Below are 14,322 nucleotides of genomic sequence, written 5' to 3'. Positions count from 1 at the left end.
GACAGCCCATCATGGTGATCGCCTGAGTGGCCTGTGTCAGATGGCCGGCGTTGCTGTTTCTCCACGCAGGGAGTTCAGCGTCGCCCAGTCGCCTAGGAGAAGCTACTGTTGATAGCTACAGGCTGACAGCTATAGGCCAAGGAGAAAATCTAATACGTGCACATCTCTTATACATCACCCTAGTCTATGTGTACAGCCTCGAAAACCCCTTACCAGGCGGCTGCAACCAATTCCTCTCATCGTACCTATTCTCGCCCTCGATGACATGAAACGTATAAATAAACCGACTCTTCCCACTCGTATTTTTCTCGCTTTTATGCAACAGATTCCCGTGGATCAGCACTAGCGTTCCTGCCTTGACTTCTCCAATCGTATACTCCTCGTCTTTCTTCTCCCCATTCACAACTTCCCTCTCTAATCCTCTAGGGAATCTTTCCCCATCATTCTCAATAAACGTCGTTCCCCCTTCCTTCCTGATAAACCTCCTCCCCACCTCTTCTCTCTTATGACTGCCCCCCGCAAAGCTCAAACACCCATTCTGTATCGTCGCGTCCTCGAGCGCATACCACCACCCTACAGCGCTCGGCGGGTCGGTATACAAGAACGTGCTATCCTGGTGCGGCGGGACCGCGCCACCTATCTCGGGTTGTTTGCAGATGACCATAGATTGTAGGACGCGGGGGTCTGCGAAGCCGAGGGAGCGGGCGATGGCGGCGTTGACGGGGGAGAGGGAGATAGAGCGGAAGGAGGGGGATAGGGCGTGTAGATAATGGCCAATTTTGTTGATGGCGCGTGATTTTGGTTTTAGTAAGGTACCATCTGGAGCGAAAGCGTCTAGGTATCATGGTCAGATTAGAGGTTTATTATAGGAATGGGGGGTAGGTTGGGGGGTATTAGTTACCTTCCTCGAAAAAAAACCGCACTTTATCGCCCGATGTCAGGAAGTAGTCGTCGCCTACGTGCGCATTGTCCCCTTCACCAGTCGAGAACTTGGTCATGGGATGGTCGTCCAGCGAGAATTCGTTCAGCATCTTGTTCGTATCGGCGAGGAGGGTCGACACGGTGTCTGCTGACAGCGCGTCGGGGATGAGGAGGTAGCCATTGGTATTGAAAGATTCGAGTTGTTCGGATGTGAGGCCAGCTGGAGATGGAGCCATTGTAGCGGACAGTGTCTATGTGCGTATACCACTTGGGTCGTTGAAGTTGGCGCGTGGTGGGATGCGGAGGTGAGCGGAGGTGAGCGGAGATCTGGTCTAGATACCCCACACTAGACACATGACTCGCTGATATGCTCCCTTGATGATACAACTACCTAATACCCACCTACGACTAGACCATCAATTCTCGTATAAGTAAAAAGACGCGTCTCTATAGTAGGGAAATATCAACCCAACTCCGCTCTTTGAACCCATCGGCCAACCACCCCAATTCTGTACCATCACTGCATGAAAGCTTGGTCGGTACCCTAGCGATTCCATAGGGCGCGAGAAGTCATAATTCCCTCCTTAAGTTGGAAGTGGGCTTATAACATCGATATCTTTGCCTGAAATTATTCCACTCCCTTCAATTATATTCAACTCTGGTTCACGCCCCGTCGTGTTTCCTTCGCTCAGAAGTCCCCGGATGAAATCACTCCAGCCCATCTCTAGGCCTTTGGTTAAAAACATTCCCAAACTCATCTCTAACCCATTATCTACCTCTATCGTCAAGCCTCAATCTCCCTCCGTCGCAAAGCCGCTATCTACCACCCCCATTCCCAAAATGAAAACACTCGGCCTCCTAGGCGGCACCTCCTACCCCTCCACAATCCTCTACTACACCACTATAAACAATCACACCCACTCCAAACTCGGCGGCTCCCACTCCGCCCCCCTCCTCCTCCACAGCTTCGACTTCTCCACCCTCCTGGCTCGAGTCTCCGCATCCAACGGAGACTGGGCTTCCGCTTCCTCGCTCCTGATCCCCGCCGCTCAAAACCTCGTCTCCATCGGCGCCTCTGCCATCGTCGTCTGCGAAAACGTCATCCACGCCGCCGCACCCCCCGTGCAGGAAGCGTTGCCCGCTCACATCCCCATCCTACACGTCGTCGACGCCGTCGGCGCAAAGCTGCGCGACGCAGGGGTCAAGAAAGTCGGCCTCCTCGCGACTAAGGGCGTGATGGAGGGGGATTACTACGTCCCACCGCTCCGCACACGCTACGGGCTCGACGTCGTGACGCCCAGCCCGGGCGAGACGGCGTGGGTGGACCACGTGATCTTCGAAGAGCTGGGGAAGGGTGTCGTGGCGCAGCGGTCGCGGGAGAAGGTGTTAGGGATTATAGAGGGGTTGCGGGAGCAGGGCGCTGAGGCGGTTGTGCTGGCGTGCACGGATCTAGCGCCTCTGCTAGAGGGGGAGGTGGAGAAGGGGCGGGTGAGGGGGGTGCGGGTGTACGATTCGACGGTTGTGCATGCGGAGTTTGTGGCGGAGTGGGCGATGGCGGGTGGAGAGGGGAAGCGGGGGGTAATTGGGTGAAAGCGTGTTGGAAGTAAAAGGATGAAATGCTTTTCTACGATGCGGGTATAGAGATATAGACGTATATGATATGGGGATGAGATGTTAGTGCTTCTTCGCTCCCAGAATTCCTGTTTTTCTCATCGCGAACCCGGCTACTGCACATGCTGCGATTCCTAATGCGAAATTGAGCCATTCTGCCGCTCTCAAACCGTCTAGGTACGCTGTGTCGTGCTTATTTGACAGGCCAGCTCGACCTACGTCTTTGATCTTGACGCCCTTCTTGTTCGCTACTACCGCTGTCTGCACAGCCGTTCCGATCGCGAGACCAATCGCACGGCCCACCTGACCTACGGCATTGACCAAGGCGCCACCGAGTGCCTGGTCTTCCTGCGGTAGAGCGTGCGCAGTGAAGAGAGTGAGGGAAGGGTAGACAGTGTCAGCGCCGCAGACGGCGAGAACCATAGCTGGGAAACTCCAGGCCCAATAGCTCGTGTGGGGTGGGATGGGGACGGCGAACAAGAGGGCCGAGACGGAGGTGGCCAGGGTGCCGAACATCAGGATATGATTGCCGCGGATGCGGGAGAGGATGTTCGCGGTTACAATAGCGACAAGAACTGGATTGAACTTTAGTAGATACTCAGGGGTGAAAACTGGGCTGACTTACCGCCGCAGACGCCGGTAGGGATAAAGCGGAGTGTGGTTTGGATTGCGCTTAAGCCTTGATATTCTTGGAAACTGGCGTCTATTAGACAGATTATAAGAGAACTAGGGTATCTGAAGGCTTACAAGTATGTGGCAAAGATGAGGTAGTTGTTGAAAGATGCAAAGAAGAACAGCATTGTTACCATGGCCGCGGAAAATTTCAAATTATTGAAAATCGAAACCTTCATTAATGGCCGTCGCGTAGTTTTCATCTCCAGCCACCATTGCCAGATAACAAAGAGGCCAATGAGGATAATGGAGACAACGATGAGCACAGGTACCCATAGCGTATTCCAGCCAACTACGTTACCCTCAGTGAGAGCGAACATAAGAGCAAGGAGTCCGACTGTGATGAGCGTTCCACCAATCCAGTCAACGGCCGCTTTGGGTCCTTCGGCACTGCTCGCAGTAATGAGTGGGACGGGGATGAGAAAGTAGCCTGCCGCAGTGACTATTGCAGCGAGAATGGCGAGGATCCAGAAGACCCATTTCCAGGTCAAGTAACCGCCAATGAGGCCACCCTGGAAATGATCAGCTCTATCCGGTAGAGTAGTTACAAGCAACTTACCATCAGGTTTCCGAATATAGATCCCATCGGAGCTCCAGCGCCTACTCCGCGTTAGATGATGGCTCTAACCAAAGTCTTGGCATCGCAGTTTCTCGCTCACCATAGCACGAAAACGCGTAGTTCTTCGCTTTGCCCGGAGGGAACGTAACACCCAGTATCCCGATAGCTGTAGGGACATTCGCTGCCGCGCCCAGTCCTTGCAAGCCTCTCAGCACATCGAATCCGATCTCGTTATCCACAAAAGGTATCGCAATGGTCGTCGCTGTCACCCACGAGGAGCCCCATATGAATATCAGTCGTTTCCCGTACACGTCTGCGAGGCGTCCCCATAGCAGCTATGGACAATCAGCATAGTTCTCAGTTGTATCGTGTGGTGAGAATGCTACGTACGAGGAAGCAACCGAATGTCAAAGAGTAGGCGGAGATGACCCATTGCTGGCGACTCTCTGGGATATTGAGGTCCTTTCCAATGGTCTGAAGAACAATCACACAGGCTTGTACAGCTAGAGTCTTCGAATATTTTAGCTCGCTCTCAATCAAAGACCTCTGGGACGCACCTACATTCAAGAACGCAGCACCCGTCACCGTGAGCACCAGTATAATTAATCGTGCTTTCGACGCCGCAGGCTTCTGCTCTCCGCTTTGCTCCAGCCCAGCCTCCTTCTCTTCATCTTCAGCCGTCGGTGGGTTCTGCGACTGGATGACATAGGCCTCTGTCTGTAGCGCCGTCTCCCTCTCAATCGATGACGGTGCCGAAGATCCCTTCTTTTCAAAATCCATGTCCATCCTCAATCCAACTTTTCCCTCTCAAAATCCGAAATAGCAACAATGCGCGCACGACTCAGCCTAGGAAACGAGCGTGTGTAAAACATATTTCTTCCTCATAGCGCCTGCTCCGATTTGCGCAAGGTCGATTGCGCAAGGTGGGGGCTCGGTCACGGATCCCGGCAGGTGCTGCTGCAAGAGTCAGACTCTACTACCGCGGAGGAGCTAGTGGGAGGATCCCAAATGGATCAATCGGCTTTATGGGAGTTGGAAGCATTATGGGCTGGCATTGGGGTTCTGGTGGCTTCGGCTTTCGAGAACGGGAATAGTTAGGATGAACGGCTTGTAGCACTTGATGTGGGATGGGATGGCTTTTGTGAGACAAGGCGGGCGGGAGTTGCAGGTGGGAGCGGCATCGTGGGCCGGGGGCCTTGGCATGTCAAGCCGAAAGATAAGAAAATGGAAACGGTCGACGAAACTCAAGATCAGATTTTATATTGATGGACGAGTGAGAAGATTGACGGGGGATATGAAGATCTTGCAAATGAGTCTATATACTTGAAAAGAGGACAGGACACAGCGGACGAAAAGTGGCAGGACTATTTTCTACTTCATTACCCTTCACTCGCATCATTCCCTTTCGCTTTACTCTTTCCCTTCCCTGCATCCGAACTTCCAGGCTCACCAGAATCATCAAAAGTCTGCGTTTCGTGTTGGAGAATGGGTAAAATATGCGTTTCTTCGAGTCGTGGAGATTCTGAAAGGTAATCCAAGGGGAAAAGCTCGTACGGATGTTCTGTTCCAGAGAAATGAATGTTGGATTCCCTCATTGGCAGGTTTGGCTCTCGAGGCCAAGTCTGAGACCAGTACGCTGAATCAGGTGGGCCCCTTCCATTGATGTCGAATAAAGACATGAAGTCGTCATAAAAGCCGGGGAAAACCTCTGGGGGATCTTGGAAGGGCCCTAGGTCTGCCTGGCGAGATAGGCGTGGAAAGGAGTTGATTTCAGCCGCTTCGACAGAGCCTGATATGTTGGTCTCTGGCTCACGTGCCAGACCTTCGGTCGGTATGGCTTCCTCCGGTAAAGCCCTTTCTTGAAATGTCCGGCATAGCCGTTCTAGACAGTTCCGAACGATGTTCGGCAGTCTACTCTTCAGCTTCTCATCCACCACGCTAAGCTCCTTCTCCATCTCGGTCTCAAGTTCTTGTTGGACAATATGCGGCAGTTCGCGCCTGAGGTAGGCATCATAGCGAGCAAATCTTGCAGAGGATGGAGAATTAGTAGTTTGCTGACCGAAGTCTTCATCATAATCATAGTCTGGGACACTGTCAGCAATGGTTCAGATGTGCGATCTTGATGGTAATCTAATACTTACAGGGTGACGGGATCGCCGTGTTCGGAAACAGGACAGAGTACACATGTTTCCATCGGTCTTCTCTCGTGTTGCCGAATTCACCCTTCTTTTTGGATCTTAGTTTCTGCCTCTGATTGCTATCGATGCCTTCAGGCGGTTCTTCGTCTCGAACTTCGCATCCTTCTGGCAATCGTGAATGGGCTGTCAGGTCAGAGTCGTACTTGAATTTCTGACAGCATCGCGTGCAGCGAGGCGGAAGCGCATGGCAGCGATATATGTGTTCCCTAAACTGTGTTACCACATGCGTTCAATAGGGACAGAGATTCGCCGTAGAACTACACTCACTTGAGACGGTGAAGTTTACCCCACCCAGGTCCTAAACAAGGGGCAATGTCCCGATATTTGGAGGGGTTGTGTTTAAAGTAAGGACATGCAAGTCTCCGATCGGATTCACGATCATCGTCATGTTTATGAGGTTTACTCCTTTTGTGCACATTACCATCCTCCTCTTCGTCATCTCCTCGTTCGCTGTTTTTACCAGTCTTTCGCTTCCCGGCCCTGTGTTGCGAAGATCCGCTACTTGAGGTGCCACAGTAGTTGATTGGATCTCTATGTACGGAGTTCGATTGTCCAGACGCGGCACAACGGATACCAAGCGTTGCATAAAACATACGATAGAACTCGATCATGACTCGGTCGATGATTTCTTCCTTTCGCGTCGATACATCAGACAACTCTCCTTCACTGGAATCATCGTACTCGCTGTCTACACCTGAGGAAATTGTGGAAGTGGTGCTAGGCACTGATTGCATCTCACGTGATGCTTCTGGCCCACTGGTTTTCGGGGAGCACCTGGTTTTTCTTTCGAGTTCTGGTGATATCTGGTAGGACTGAGTAGGAATTCCTTCTTGGAGTTTAGCTGCATCATCGAGGGGGATTGGTTCGTCGTAATACGGACATCCTGAGCCCTCTCGATTAGGATGGCCTTGTGCGGAAGATGAAATCTCGGTTAGCATGGAGGTGTTACGTTGATAAGGAGTATCGAGCAAAGTTGCTTCGTTATTCTCAACTTCTTGGAGCAGTGGCTCATGCTGAGTATCCATGAATTGGTACTGGAAGTTTGGCATCGTGTGGCGGCTAAATCCTGGATCAATAGAATCACTGAAGCATCCTGGTGGATCCTTGTTCGAAAGAGGTAGCCTCTCGTCGTCCTCTTTCGAGAAAAGTCGTAGGGAGAGGCCCTTGGCCATAGCGGCTGATCCGTTCCGCCACCAAGACCTGAGCCACACGTGACTGAGGGCGAAAAACAGTACATTGCACATAATTAGGCAGCCAATGAAGGAAATAAGGAAGGACTTGAAGCTGAGTTTGAAAGGGACGGCGCTCTGTGGAATAGAGAAAACGGCGGTTACAAGTGCGAATGGATATAGCACCTTGAGGGAATTAACATTGGCGGACTAGAGCAAGTGAATCTGATTGACTAACAGTTACGACAAAATCTATGCTAATTCCGGTATGCTGTGACGTTTCGTTGAGTTTGACAGCGTGACGCAGTTGAAGCTACGCGTATGAGTTAGGAGCATTAACCTACGCGTTGCGACATAGTAACATAGATGGGGACACAATGTAAATCAACTCACATCTTTGACCGACTTGTCGCAAGACTCGTTCAATGAACGAAGTTTTCCACCCAGACACTCTAGTTCTTCAAAAGCGTTATTGATAGATCTAAGCGACTGTCGAGCACGTCGCTCTGAGAATTTCAGCTTCGATTTTGGAGACTCCGGAGAGGAATCGCAGAAGTACCCGATGTCTCCGCTCGAGCATTTGAATCTTTCCCAGGCGTTGACCGTGTTAGACAGAACCTCTATTAGGTGACTCAAGAGCGCCGTCGTCCTAGAGGTCCAGGCGAAAGCCTCTTCAGCAGCACACTCCTTCTCTACCCCATGGTCACGTGAAAGCAAAGCTGACTGATGGTATTTCTGTCTTGAATGTTAGTATGAGTTTGCGGTCTTGTAACAGTGTCTCAGTAGAGAGGGATTGCATACATGACTCTTGATTCTTCGCTCAACCGTGCACACGACGTTCTCCCATTCATTCAGTACTTTCGCCGTTTGTCTTTCAAGAGAAATAAGAAAATACTCTCTCGGGTCCCAAACGGGGACGTCAGTAGGGAAACCAATGATTGGTTCCTGTTCTGAACCCTTGTAGGAAAGCTCTTCTTCACCTTCCGTGTCGCGATCTACGAAAGCGTATCCAGTCCAGCGTCGATCATTCGAACCACAAATCACAAGGGAGAACCGCGACTTGTATATACCGTATCTTGGTCCGTTTTCGAATCGTGAGGCCTGAGTGCTGAGAACTGACAGATCAATCCAGGATTTCTTTGGGCTCATGTCGCTCCCTCCTGTGTGCCAGCTGTCCATCTCAGATGATGGAAGTTCTCTGAAGGCGAAGAAGGGAAGGTGTATCTCTAGTTGGAAAATTGGGAACCCTCCAAGACTCTAGAACGAAAGGCAACCGGATTTTATATTAGTATTTTGAACGTCTGTCTAAGAGCATGGTAATAACTTTCTTGAGGTGCTCACAGGTATCTTGACTCGGATCGATGTTTCATATTGTATATGTTTTGTCAAGGCATCTCTCAACGCTGGGACTTGATGATAGGTGGCAGTCTCTGCAAGCACGATAACGTGACTAGGATCCACATTGGGTATGTAGCTAAAACAAAGCAGTCAGTATCTCAACCAATCGATCAGTGACAGGAACTTGTTTTACATCACCCGTCTATCCGCATCGGGTAGATCTCCGTTGCCAAATCGCTAATTAAACGTTAGTTGGATTTGAACTCTAAGGAAAACTAACTCAAATCTGTTTAGTGGTCCTGTACCGGTTGTTTTAGATGACGGTAAAGCGCAGTCGCTGTCAGTGGATTCGGACATGTCCTGGCCTTTCCACCATCTGGCCCATCTGGCTCATTCGGAAAGCTCCTGTCATCAATCCAAGCAGTCCGACATTGTCCAGCCGTCCCTCCGCGTTTGATATCTTCCAGGTAGGTACCTCGACAGAAAGATTCCACTGCTTGGACTTTGCATGAGGATACCGCGTCCTCAGTGTCGCGTAAGAATAGCGTAATGCCTTTGCCTATTGCGTTAAGATGTCTTTTACCCTCAACATAGGACACATCCTCCCTTTGAACATTTTTCACCGAGAAGGCAGTGTCCCACTCTTTGACAAAGAAATCGCGAGTAGACATTCTCTTTTGGGCCCTCGTTGATGGGTTGGAAATACGACAGAAACTTGGGTCGGGCGGCAAGCGCAACATTAAATCATGCCGGTTGGAATAAGGGACTGAAGTATTGTCCTGGGGATAAACGGCACGGCAATGGTTGCGATAAAAATAAGAGATTGAACAGTACAATACGCGGGTTAAATTGAGGGTGAAGGAGAGTCGGTTTTGTGCAGGCAAAACCAACCTTGCGTAACGTTGAAAAGGATGCGTTGGCAGTCGTGATAGATATTCCATTGTCCTCGGAAACTTGGTCCGGCCAAGCTCAGCCTTCCGCTCCATCCAATCCAAGTACGAAGCCTCATACCGGACCCGAACCTTGGTTGTCTGGCAGTACCTTTGTACGCCCATCAGGCTTCCATGCAGCCTCGCTTCGACCGATCCACTCACACACTGCCAAGTACAGGGTCCACCATTCTTATCATAGAGCAAACGGCGATGGGCATGCGTTGCTAGCCAAAGAATAGATATGGAGGCGGGGGCTGCGCAGCATTGGAAGAAGCCGACGAGGGAGAAGTCCCGATCTCCTCTGGCTGGGAAACGCGCAACGGCGCAATACTTGTTCGGCGAAATCGGCGTCCGCAAAAGTGCGTGAAATGCTCAGCACAGGCTCTCTCTGATAGTTTTCAAGGTTTTATTGGATACAGTGAAGGGATTAGATTCAATATTCACTTCGTGTCGTACACACGTCGCGTGATATAGGTTTCTTTACGTACAACACCGAGCAAGGGTGCAGGCAGTCCTACAAGTCTCCTTGTCTTTACTTCGATATTTCTAAACATGCAAAAGGTTTACTACAAATAAATCAAGAGCAGCCTAGCGATGCTGTAGTTGGTGACCCCATCTTTGCAATTGTGCTACGGCGTGTCTCTTCCCCGCCCGATTCAGCGACACTATCGAGCAGCTGCCGGATCATGTTGACGAAACCCTATTTGCGCGAGGCGACAATGCACCGTCTGCAGATCGCTTTCACTGCGATGCTGGGCTGCTCGTCTTAGTTATCAGAAATTGCAAAGCCTCTGTGACACAACTTCATGCGCTGCATCATCCAACGTCCTCATAGGCTGTCACTGATGGCATGCATGTGTTGTCACAATAAGACTGCGCACGGCACGGAAGCTACTGTGGAGGTTGGCTCGGCCCACGATCCGGCGGTTTGGGCTGAGAATACGAAGAACGCATCAATACACCCCCTTTCCACGTCCGACCCGACCGCTGGTAAGATAACTCGTACCGAATGCTGTAAAGAGCAATACTAACGTCAATGACGACGCCTAGGCACCCTCAGGCGGTCTGTCAGGCAGACAATCGTACTATCTGTTGCTAACACGACCCATCATGCTGCAGCAAGCACCAGAAGCCCGGCGCAGAGTCGCGAGTTTGGCTTTACAGATGCATCCTTTCTCCAATTGACTGCGCTGCCGTTGCCTCCTTCGAGATTTCCCCAAATTCGATCCGTCCAGAGCGGGAACATGAACTTCTTAAACTCGCTCCTCGCCGCTCTCTACTCCATGTCAACCACCTACAGTCTCGCCCTCGCTCTGAACGAAGCGGCGCCATCGTCTTCGCCAGGAGACCGCCGCCGGGTGCCAAAAATATGCCCGCTGCATCCAGTCAAGCCACAGACGGGCGTTGCTGGCGTCATGCATGTCGATATAGCCGCAAAATACAACGGTCCAGAAACTTACGGTTTCAGCGAGCAGGCAGTCATTCCCCCATTCCTACTTTGTGTTTTCCATTTGCTTACCTCAATTAGCTTGTATATCGACTGAGAACGAAAGGCTTCACCGGAACTCCAAGTCCAGGGAATGATTGGGGGTCAGACAACACTCCTGTTCCCGTACCATTATCAGCCCTCCCGTCCTGGGTTAGAACATCCGACAATTGGGAGGCTCATAAGCTTTCCAGTGGACCCAAGGGGGGGCATCTGTATGTACATCAACCGCATCTCGCATACAGCTCTAATTTGAACCTGCAAGGGATCCCAAGCAGTTCAGCGACTGTCTCGCCGCACGAGTCAAAGAACTAGGCGTGGAGTTTGAGATGAACGCCAACGTCACATCGGTCTAGTTAGATCCTGTTAAGCAAAGCTTCTCGAGCGTTCAGATTCAGAGGTCCCGCGGCTCAAAACGCGGTCGTGCTTTGCAGAGCCGTAGTTTTGGCAGCAGAGCCATGGTCCGACCGGGTCTTCTCTCAACTGTTCCCTGATGCGAAGACCAAGCTGCCAATGAACTCGACTAACACGGCTGGCAACCACATTCGCATAAAAAATATCAGGGTGGAGACCGGACAGCAAGGATGACAGCGTGCAGGTATACCACACGAATGTGACGCCTGATGGTAGCAGATTCAACGTCACATCTTTTACCAATGGTGATCTTTATATTGGCGGCTGGGGTGCGATGCCCGAAGAAGTTTCTGGACCTGGCTACATCTGTTCACGCCCAGCCCTCGGAGATCAAAGCTAGGATTCCTGTGATGAGGGAGTATGTCAATGCTGACCCCACCAAGGAACTGGACTACTTTGACGCTAGAAGGCGCTACCGTCCGATTATCACAAAGATTAACTGGGACCTGTTGAGTAAGGACAGTACGTCGATCTCTGCTCCTGAGCCATTCGATCCCGAGAAAGCTGTCATTACAGGCGGACTAATGACCAAATCGGGCCATTCCAACGATGGTATTGCTCTTGGACTTAGTAGCGGGAAGGTTGCGAGTGAGTTGGTGATGGGCAAACCACCGCCAGGTGATATATCGAGCCTCGGTCTTCCTCAGGGCACACGCTTTTGATTCTACTGGGGTTCCATTCATCAACTTGCCGTACCTGTGGAGCAAGCGCGCTTTGGATTTCGTTTACTATACGACACGACCAAAAACCACGGTAGTCATCGCGTTGGGTCAACGATGACATATCTGCAATAGGTTGAGACTGTAGAGTTCTGCGCAAAATCACACGTCGTCGGACTTTCTGGTGTTAAGCTGCACCCTTCCCGCCCGCCAGCCACAAGCACCTACACTTTCTACCAGCCTCTGGCCTGCGTTGAGTTTCAGGACTAAAAAGTTGTTGAGAGTGGTTGTGGAGCTTCACAGTGGCGCAGAAGTACTAAAACTAGGTGTGGCTGTTAGTGAAATAACTATCCGAGTATTGTTTTTCGTTGCGTTGGTCAGTGAGTGTCCCTATCGAATTGTGTTGTGTCTGTACCAACGCCCTCCTGTAAAGTCGTGAAAACCACTAGATCTTGTAGCTACCCCGATGCACCGCGACGTAGACGCTGCGTCCGCAACCAAACATATTCACGTTGTTAGATCTGGGGCTTTCTCTCACAAAACTCCACGATTAGTACCACAGGCGTCTCACTCACTTTCCATTCAAATCGATAGCGCAACGTACAAGCAGATACACAATATAATACACCGTCTATCCCATATACTACAGTGCTCTACACCCATATCCAACACCCACCCAATACGTACATTCCCACTCACTTTAAAACAAAAATCCTTCCTTACCCCCCTTTTCTACAACCGGCCGTCGCATAAACTCCCCACACAACATCGCCGCCGCCGTACTAACATTCAGACTATCGACCCCCACCTCATCACTCACCCTCGCGCCCCTAATCCCCACCTTGAAATGTGCTTTCGCCATTAGACTCGACTTGATTCCGCTACCCTCACTCCCTAACATCAGGATAGTAGGATGACGAGCTAACGGTTTCGCGTCCTGGAAAGGCTTCCCGCCTTTATACGAGAAGGAGATGAGGCCGCCGCCAGCTTGTTCCGCGAGCTTGCGGTCACGAGCGGCTTTCCTCTCAGCGGCAGGGGTGGCATCGAGCTGCGTGCCAAAGCCGCCCGGCGCGGAAGGAATGGGGGTAGGCGCGTCAGAGGCGTAGATGCACCAGCCCGCGTCACTGGAGTCCCTCAAGAAGCCCGTCGGGTCCGCGACGGCAAAAATGGGGATGGCCTCGGCGGCGCCGGCGGACGCTTTCAGGGCGATGTGGGTGATTGGCGCCGAGGTGCGGGTGGGCAGGGCGATAGCGTCGACACCGAGGAAGTAGGCGGAGCGGATGATGCCGCCGAGGTTGCCTTCGTCGGTGACGCCGTCGGCGTAGAGGATGAATGGGTGGCGCCAGGAGGAGGAGGGGTAGGTGTAGTGCTCTTTGGAGCCGTTGATGTCGGCGTCTTCGCGGCTTTGGTGGGAGAGGGTTACTTGAAAGCTGTTGGATTCCATGGAGGCGGCGCCGAGGCTGGCGATGGGGGGGCGCGGTAGGGGTGACGTTTCAACGATGCAGCCCTGGGGGGTGTTAGTAGGTGGTAGGGATGATGGGTTTAGTCTAGAGGGAGTGTTGAGGTGTGCAAATAAGTTCAGGGGATCAATCCATAGAGATGTTCATTTTCGAAGGCATCGACGTTGAGCTTTTAAGAAAACAGAGAAATGAGGAGCACGAAAGAATTGTAAGACGAAAGAATTGTCTCTTACATTATGAGGTCTCCCGCTACTCATCTTATCCATGAGAGGAAGCCATGAATCATCCACGTGCTTGAGATTGATTCGAGCATTTTTGGCAACCCGCTCCAGAACTGCGTAGCCTTCGTTACGCTCCGCCCGAGGGTGAATATATAGATTGTACAACTTCCTGTGATTAGCCTTGATAGCAGCAAGGACGACGGAATAGCCGTATAAAAACTCGGAGGCGGCAGTTGTGTAGGGAATGCTCCATGGGGCAACAAATGCCCGGGCAGACTGTCTCGGAGGAAAACGAGGTTCCGAGGTCCTCATTTCGAAGCTTTCCGATGTGTCTTCATCTCTAGCCCGTTGAGTACTCCTACGATCCCGATCTTCGGATATAGTTTCTGTGCTATCTTGGTCCCACTCCCCAACCAGGGTGCGTGCTTCATTACGACTTGGTGCTTTCCGACGATCATCCCTATACTTTCGTTCCTCTAGCATGGCTCTCTTTCCTCCCCGGTCGTTGGGATTCTGTACTCCGTCAAGTAGCTGCCCAAAATAACCTGACTCTGTATCCTCTGAACGGCGTTTCGGGTTTTCACCAAATCGCCTCGAAGGCCTTTCGTCCACAACTTCAAGGTCCTCCGGAAACGAACGAGTTCGTCTTGACGGTGTCTCCCTTGTTGACCTCATGCCTTGG

The 14,322-nt window shown here is 51.5% G+C and overlaps 8 protein-coding genes across 8 annotated transcripts; 3 read left to right on the top strand and 5 right to left on the bottom strand.

Annotated features, from left to right (window-relative positions):
* Positions 1 to 184: 184 nt before the first annotated feature.
* On the bottom strand, positions 185 to 1,157 carry BDZ99DRAFT_383595 (phytanoyl-CoA dioxygenase; the record flags this gene model as incomplete). Its single annotated transcript, XM_033715337.1, has 2 exons — positions 185 to 834; positions 902 to 1,157. 2 exons carry the CDS (start codon positions 1,155 to 1,157, stop codon positions 185 to 187), a joined length of 906 nt encoding a protein of 301 aa, XP_033579676.1.
* Positions 1,158 to 1,761: 604 nt separating this feature from the next.
* BDZ99DRAFT_474831 (aspartate racemase) lies at positions 1,762 to 2,511 on the top strand (the record flags this gene model as incomplete). Its single annotated transcript, XM_033721933.1, has 1 exon — positions 1,762 to 2,511. The coding sequence occupies one exon, from the start codon at positions 1,762 to 1,764 to the stop codon at positions 2,509 to 2,511; it is 750 nt and encodes a 249-aa protein (XP_033579675.1).
* A 42-nt stretch (positions 2,512 to 2,553) lies between these two features.
* On the bottom strand, positions 2,554 to 4,716 carry BDZ99DRAFT_272381 (drug resistance protein). The gene is made up of 7 exons (XM_033713901.1): positions 4,325 to 4,716; positions 4,154 to 4,273; positions 3,864 to 4,098; positions 3,764 to 3,804; positions 3,280 to 3,716; positions 3,158 to 3,228; positions 2,554 to 3,107 (listed from the first exon to the last, which is right to left on the bottom strand). Exons 1-7 carry the CDS (start codon positions 4,547 to 4,549, stop codon positions 2,596 to 2,598), a joined length of 1,641 nt encoding a protein of 546 aa, XP_033579674.1. The 5' UTR covers positions 4,550 to 4,716; the 3' UTR covers positions 2,554 to 2,595.
* Positions 4,717 to 5,517: 801 nt separating this feature from the next.
* On the bottom strand, positions 5,518 to 6,341 carry BDZ99DRAFT_351354 (uncharacterized protein; the record flags this gene model as incomplete). Its single annotated transcript, XM_033714518.1, has 3 exons — positions 5,518 to 5,846; positions 5,905 to 6,167; positions 6,229 to 6,341. Coding segments are annotated over 3 exons (705 nt in total), but the record flags the coding sequence as incomplete, so codon positions are not given.
* Positions 6,342 to 7,514: 1,173 nt separating this feature from the next.
* Positions 7,515 to 9,139, bottom strand: BDZ99DRAFT_518523 (uncharacterized protein; the record flags this gene model as incomplete). The annotated part of the gene is made up of 5 exons (XM_033725303.1): positions 7,515 to 7,865; positions 7,932 to 8,387; positions 8,472 to 8,604; positions 8,662 to 8,705; positions 8,774 to 9,139. 5 exons carry the CDS (start codon positions 9,137 to 9,139, stop codon positions 7,515 to 7,517), a joined length of 1,350 nt encoding a protein of 449 aa, XP_033579672.1.
* Positions 9,140 to 10,245: 1,106 nt separating this feature from the next.
* BDZ99DRAFT_518522 (uncharacterized protein) lies at positions 10,246 to 11,242 on the top strand (the record flags this gene model as incomplete). The annotated part of the gene is made up of 4 exons (XM_033725302.1): positions 10,246 to 10,390; positions 10,451 to 10,878; positions 10,929 to 11,101; positions 11,152 to 11,242. 4 exons carry the CDS (start codon positions 10,246 to 10,248, stop codon positions 11,240 to 11,242), a joined length of 837 nt encoding a protein of 278 aa, XP_033579671.1.
* Positions 11,243 to 11,355: 113 nt separating this feature from the next.
* BDZ99DRAFT_272414 (uncharacterized protein) lies at positions 11,356 to 12,311 on the top strand. The gene has a single exon (XM_033713902.1). It carries the CDS (start codon positions 11,510 to 11,512, stop codon positions 11,960 to 11,962), a length of 453 nt encoding a protein of 150 aa, XP_033579670.1. The 5' UTR covers positions 11,356 to 11,509; the 3' UTR covers positions 11,963 to 12,311.
* A 348-nt stretch (positions 12,312 to 12,659) lies between these two features.
* On the bottom strand, positions 12,660 to 13,952 carry BDZ99DRAFT_383824 (alpha/beta knot; the record flags this gene model as incomplete). Its single annotated transcript, XM_033715348.1, has 3 exons — positions 12,660 to 12,880; positions 12,971 to 13,466; positions 13,653 to 13,952. The coding sequence occupies 3 exons, from the start codon at positions 13,950 to 13,952 to the stop codon at positions 12,660 to 12,662; spliced, it is 1,017 nt and encodes a 338-aa protein (XP_033579669.1).
* Positions 13,953 to 14,322: the final 370 nt, after the last annotated feature.

The sequence above is a fragment of the Mytilinidion resinicola genome (assembly GCF_010093595.1).
Source record: "Mytilinidion resinicola strain CBS 304.34 unplaced genomic scaffold BDZ99scaffold_6, whole genome shotgun sequence".
In the NCBI taxonomy this organism is placed as follows: Eukaryota; Fungi; Ascomycota; class Dothideomycetes; order Mytilinidiales; family Mytilinidiaceae; genus Mytilinidion; species Mytilinidion resinicola.
The sequence above is the reverse complement of the archived record's forward strand: the minus strand, read 5'-3'. Positions and strand labels throughout refer to the sequence as shown.